This window comes from Bison bison, unplaced genomic scaffold (assembly GCF_000754665.1).
Source record: "Bison bison bison isolate TAMUID 2011002044 unplaced genomic scaffold, Bison_UMD1.0 scf7180017861828, whole genome shotgun sequence".
NCBI classification, from domain to species: Eukaryota; Metazoa; Chordata; class Mammalia; order Artiodactyla; family Bovidae; genus Bison; species Bison bison.
This window is the reverse complement of record NW_011492400.1, coordinates 2,217-8,727: the sequence shown is the minus strand read 5'-3', so window position 1 is coordinate 8,727 and position 6,511 is coordinate 2,217. Positions and strand designations below refer to the sequence as shown.

At 36.6% G+C, this 6,511-nt stretch overlaps 1 protein-coding gene across 1 annotated transcript; it reads right to left on the bottom strand.

Moving 5' to 3' along the window:
• Positions 1–4,352: 4,352 nt before the first annotated feature.
• Positions 4,353–5,291, bottom strand: LOC104983154 (olfactory receptor 5AS1). The gene has a single exon (XM_010832622.1). It carries the CDS (start codon positions 5,289–5,291, stop codon positions 4,353–4,355), a length of 939 nt encoding a protein of 312 aa, XP_010830924.1.
• Positions 5,292–6,511: the final 1,220 nt, after the last annotated feature.

Below are 6,511 nucleotides of genomic sequence, written 5' to 3'. Positions count from 1 at the left end.
ATGTTTGCAGTCACTAAAACAAAATATGGATTCTCAGTGTTATTTATGAATCTCCATTCTTATCAAGGTGGCAAATGTTACCTCATGTTTTTAAATATATATATATATATATATATATATATATTACTTACTTCTGAGAAAAAAAATTAGTTACAGATAAATTGTTTGAATGACAAACTACCCAACAATTGCACTCACTTCACATTCTAACAACGTAATGTTCAAAATTCTTCAAGCTAGGCTTTAGCAGGATGTGAATCAAGAACATTCAGATGTACATGCTGGGTTTAGAAAAGGCAGAAGTTCAGAGATCAAATTGCCAACATTAATTGGATCATAGAAAAAGCAAGATAATTCCAGAAAAACATCTACTTCCACTTCTTTGAATACACTAACGCCTTTGACTGTGTGGATCACAACAAACTGGAAAATTCTTCAAGAGATGCAAATACCAGTCCATCTTACCTGTCTCCTGAGAAACCTATGTGCAGGTCAAGAAGCAACAGGACCTTATATGGAACAATATTCTGGTTCAAAATTGGGAAAAGAGTATGTCAAGGCTGTATATTGTTGCCCTATTTATTTAACTTATATTCAGAGTACATCATGTGAAATACTATACTGGATAAATCACAAGCTAGAGTCAAGATTGCTGAGAAAAATACCAACAACCTATGAGATATGCTGGTGATATGACTCTAAAGGCAGAAAACAAAGAGGAACTGAAAAACCTCTTGATGAGGGTAAAAGAGGAGACTGAAAAAAGCTGGTTTAAAACTCAAAATGCAAAAAATTAAGATCATGGTATCCAGTCCCATCATTTCATGGCAATTAGAAGGAGAAAAAGTGGATACAGTGACACGTGATTTTATTTTCTTGGTCTCCAAAATCACTGCAGATGATGACTGTAGCCATGAAGTTAAAAGATGCTTGCTGCTTTGAAGGAAAACTATGACAAATCTAGACAGTGTATTAAAAAGCAGAGACATCACTTTGTCTACAAAAATCTATATAATCAAAACTATGTTTTTTTCAGTAGTCATGTACGGATGTAACAGTAGTCCATAAAGAAGACTGAGCACCAAATAACTGATACTTTGGAATCATGGTGCTAGAGAAGGCTCTTGAGAGTCCCCTGGACTGCAAGGAGATCAAACTGGTCAATCCTAAAGGAAATCAGCCCTGAATATTCATTGGAAGGACTGATGTTGAAGATGAAACTCCAATACTTTGGCCACCTGATGTGAAAAGCCAACTCATGGGAAAGACCCTGATGCTTGGAAAGATTGAACAAAATAAGGAAAGGTGGTGACAAATGAGTTGGTTGGTTAGCATCACCAACTTGATGGACATGAGTTTGAGCAAACTCTGGGAGACAGTGACGGATAGGGAAGTCTGGTGTGCCTCAGTCTTAAAGAGCTGGACTTGACTTATTGACTGAAAGCCAACAAATTCCTTTGAAGATATCTACTTTGTCCTTTAAATATAATTTTTTGCCTTATGTCACTAGAAAAATTGGTATTTTTCAACTCATGCCATAAAACAAATTAGCACCCAATCTCCAAGACTCAGTATAAGGGCAATCAAGATTAGAATTAGAACATAGATTTTAATTCTGACCTGAACTGATGATAGTCATCAAAATGCAGATATTTTCTATAGGGGGAACCTGAATTTATTATTTTAAATTTACCTTCTTATGACTGAAATGAAATATATAAGTATTCTCATTCTCTGACCATAGATAGGCAAAAAAGTAAATCTAATTGAATATAATCATTGCAAATATTCTACTTTATTCTGAAATGTGGCTTTTCATTATGTGTGTGTGTATATATATATATATAATTTTATATGTTCATTAAAATTATGTCATGGTTTTCTGTGTGTGTATTATCAACCCAAATATTATGAGCTAGGGAAATACTTCAGACCAAAATAAAATAATATCTGAGTTTTTCTTACCAAATTATTATTCTGACTTAAGTTCAGGTAGTGACCTTGTTATTATGGGTTTCTCTTGTGTTATGGACAGATAAATACAGCTGAGAAAGATTTTTAGTTCTCATCTAGGTATAATTTGCCTCCAGTGGGACATTGGCAAGGTTTGGATACATTTTTGGTTAACCTAAATAGGGGGGATGCTACTAGTATCAAGTGAGTAGAGACCAGGTAGGCTGCTAAAACCCTAAACTGTAGAGGGTAAACCTCTCCTCCTCCTCTTCTTCTACCAACAAAGGAGTATTGGCCCAAACTGTCAATAATGCTGCTTTTAGAAACTGTGCTAATTAAACTTATACAATTTTATAGTTTACATGGAGATTGTAGTTTACTTATTTTAGTCTAATTTATTTTTGTAAATGAAAAATGTCTTAAATTTAACAGGTCCCTATTAAGGAAGCTGACATGCTTCTTTATGCAACCTTATGTTCATGAACACAACAGATAGATGATTAGAAGAAATCAGCTCATTCCATGAAAATCTCATCAACTTTTTGCAGCAGGAGGAAACACAAACATTAAAGGAATGATGAACAATAACCCCTACTTTTCAGAAACAATTTAAGAATAAGATCGAATGAAGGACATTGTACTCTGTACTCCAATAAAGTTTTCATTGAGGGCAAATATTTCAACAGGATGAAGGGACACTGAGTTGAATCTTAGGTTCCAATTTTGTTTTTTTAACCTCTCCCAGCATCTCAGAATCTCCAGAATGCTTCATGGATATTGTTAAAATTCATAGTTTCTTCTAGGAAATCAAACCCAGCCACTATCTTAAAATCATATAATAATGGTAAAATAATGAACAAGTGTATGCTGTTACATTGTAACAGGCAACAAGAGCTTTCCATATATTCTAGGAGATTTTTACATATTCGATCATTTAACTCTCAAATTATCCATATACTGGGAAGATTACATATATTAGTTCATTTATACTTCAAAACAACCCATTTCATTGGTAATATTTTATTGTCTTTATTTTCAGGGTTGTAATCCTGTAACAAACACAGCCATTTATAGCTCTACAATTACTACCAAATGCACAGTATGATGTATTCTTATCTACACAGTGTATTCCTTCAACTCTGCTGAGATAAAATAAAAAGGAAATTAGGACTCAAGGATTAAAAGCAACCACAGAAAATGTCTGATAATTTAATCATCAAACCTGATCCCAGAGAAAGAAGGATTCATACGTCAATTGATTTACATGGCCAATTTACAGAATACAGTGATCGAAGCAATTGTTGACCTCTTCCTGAAGATAGAGTCAGTAACTTATGTGTTAATAATTAGTAATATATATAGTTAATAGTCTTTATGATCTTCACAAACTTGTTTGGTTTTCCCAGATATCCACAGTGAATGAAAGAGCCTATTATGGTAATCAATCTAGCCCAACCAGTCCATCTTAAAGGAGATCAGTCCTGGGTGTTCATTGGAAGGATTGATGCTGAAGCTGAAACTCCAATGCTTTGGCCACCTCATGAGAAGAGTTGACTCATTGGAAAAGACCCTGATGTTGGGAGGGATTGTGGGTGGGAGGAGAAGGGGATGACAGAGGATGAGATGGCTGGATGGCACGGGTTTGTGTGGACTCTAGGAGTTGGTGATGGACAGGGAGGCCTGGTGTGCTGCAGTTCATGGGGTCACAGAGTCAGATACTACTGACCAACTGAATTGAACTGAAAGAGAAAATACATGCTATAATTTCACTCTCTCCTAATATAAATGTGACTATCACTATATGTGCTTCTATCTGATTTTCTGAGAGCCACTGTAATCCCCATTATCCATCATGAGTAATGTAAAGTTTCTCTGATGGTAAATGTTCTTTAAGTGCAGAATCTAGGCTTATTTTCCCAAACACAGAAAACTGGATTTACTCACTCATCTATCCATTCATTCATCCTATCCATTCATCCATTTATTCACTGAATATATATAGTGAGGACGTGCCCTACACCAAGCTGCATAGGTGTTGGAAAAATCAACCAAGATACATATCCCCAGCTGCCAAGGACTTTCTCACATGGATAGGTTGACAAACAAGTCAACAAATACCTTCAATATTAGATGACAAAGAATATAAAAAATCAATGTACAAAGAGAAACTATTATTTATTTTAATTCAGAAACATTTCACAGAGCAGAATTTTGACAAATCTGTTTTTGTAAGAGATGATAAAAACATTTCACAGAATAGAGGATGAAAAGTTATTTTTTTATTTCTGAAAGGTGGGGAAATGTTTAAAATATTTGACATATAGGATGATGTACAGCTGATTATCAGATTGGAGGGATAGGCTATGCCTTAAATATTCTTAAATGACTTCAATTCCTATTCACTTGAAAGTCCCGTTTCTGTCCAATAGCTTTCTGAGGGCATATTTTACGTCTTTGTTTCTGAAGCTGTAGATTATTGGATTAAACATGGGAAAGACAACCGTATAAAACACTGCAACTACTTTGTCAGTGTCTGGGGAGTAGCTGGTAGTGGGACGCAAGTACATAAACAGGAGTGTTCCATAGAATAAGGTGATTGCCAAGAGATGAGAGGCACAGGTAGAGAACGTTTTGCTTCTTCCACCTGAGGACTTGATGCTCAAAACAGTGAGGAGGATACAGAAGTATGAGATAAATATGACCACAAAAGTGCTGGTCTGGATGAAGCCACACAAAGCAAAGAGCAGAAGCTCATTAATGTAGGTGTCTGTACAAGACAAAGCCAGGAGAGGCGGGATGTCACAGAAAAAATGGTTGACGATATTGGAGCCACAAAATGGCAGCCTGAATGTGAGGCAGACATGGACCATTGAAGTCACACCCCCACTGAAGTATGCCAACACAATGCAGCAGACACAGACTCTCCGAGACACAAGAGCAGAATAGAGCAGTGGATTGCAGATGGCTGCATAGCGATCATAGGCCATTGCTGCCAAGATAAGGCATTCAGTATCAGCAAAACAACCAAAGAAAAACATCTGTAGTACACAACCAGAGAGGGAAATACTTTTCTTGGATGCTAAGAAATTTACCAGCATTTTAGGAGTGATTGCTGTTGAGTAGCTAATGTCTAAGAAAGACAAGTTGCTGAGAAAATAATACATGGGGGTTTGAAGGCTTGAATTGATATTAATTAGGATTATTAAACCTACATTTCCCACCATAGTTAGTGTATAGACTATGAGAAATACCAAGAATAGTGTAACTCTGAGAGGTAGATAATCTGTGAATCCAACAAGTAGGAACTCAATTGGCATGGTACAATTATTCTCCAACATCTTCTTGGTTTTCTTGTCTTTCTCATCTGAAATAAATGGTATCAGGATACATGAATTGATTTGAATAATTGATGCTGCTGCTGCTGCTAAGTTGCTTCAGTCGTTTCCGACTCTGGGTGACCCCATAGATGGCAGCCCACCAGGCTCCCCCGTCCCTGGGATTCTCCAGCCAAGAACACTGGAGTGGGTTGCCATTTCCTTCTCCAATGCATGAAAGTGAGAAGTGAAAGGGAAGTCGCTCAGTCGTGTCCGACTCTTTGCGACCCCGTGGACTGCAGCCTACCAGGCTCCTCCGTCCATGGGATTTTCCAGGCAAGAGTGCTGGAATGGGGTGCCATTGTCTTCTCCAAATGATTGATGAATCAAGTATATATTTATTCTTCCTTCTAATGAGGCAAAGATAAGGATAGAATAACCATTAAGGCATTTTCTGTGATGTATTTGGTTTGTTTTCATTTGCGACTTTATTTAAAAAGCAATTAAAATCTTCATTGAGAGAATAGCATTGAAACATGTATAATATCATGTATGAAACGAGTCGCCAGTCCAGGTTCGATGCAGGGTACTGGATGCTTGGGGCTGGTGCACTGGGACTACCCAGAGGGAGGGTTGGGGAGGGAGGAGGGAGGAGCGTTCAGAATGGGAAACGCGGGTGTACCTGTGGTGGATTCATTTTGATATTTGGCAAAACTAATACAATATTGTAAAGTTTTAAAAATAAAATAAAATTAAAAAAAAAAACCTTCATTGATACTAGAGACTGTTATTCAGCTATGATGCTCCAAGAGGCAGCGATTCTTTAAAGACTGTTCACATTAAGAGATAGTACTAAATCCTTTAAAGATGAAAAAGAATGAATTTGGCCGAGTTGATAAATCCTGGTAGAACTAGAAGAGCTGGCAAAGTCCTTATAGGCAAACCCCTATTTTTCAAATCCTAAAATCATATTCTTCCATGTATAGGAAAGTATAGTTGAGAAAAAGTCTAGGGAGGATGCTACCACAGATAAACTGGATGAGTCTACAGAATATCTATGATCTTGGGAGGTAGTTTAAAATAACAGATAAGAGCATAACAGCTATGCAAGAGATGACTGGGTTCAAATCTTAGCTTTGCTACATATAGAATATATACTAATTGGTTATGTGAGCTTAATAAAGTTATTTAACCACTCTGTGATGATTAGAGGAAAAACAAGTAGATATTTGTGTGTGTGTGTG

What these genes read in the sequence shown, in the direction of transcription:
- LOC104983154 (XM_010832622.1), bottom strand. Translation starts at nt 5,291, where the DNA reads ATGTTGGAGAATAATTGTACCATGCCAATTGAGTTCCTACTTGTTGGA.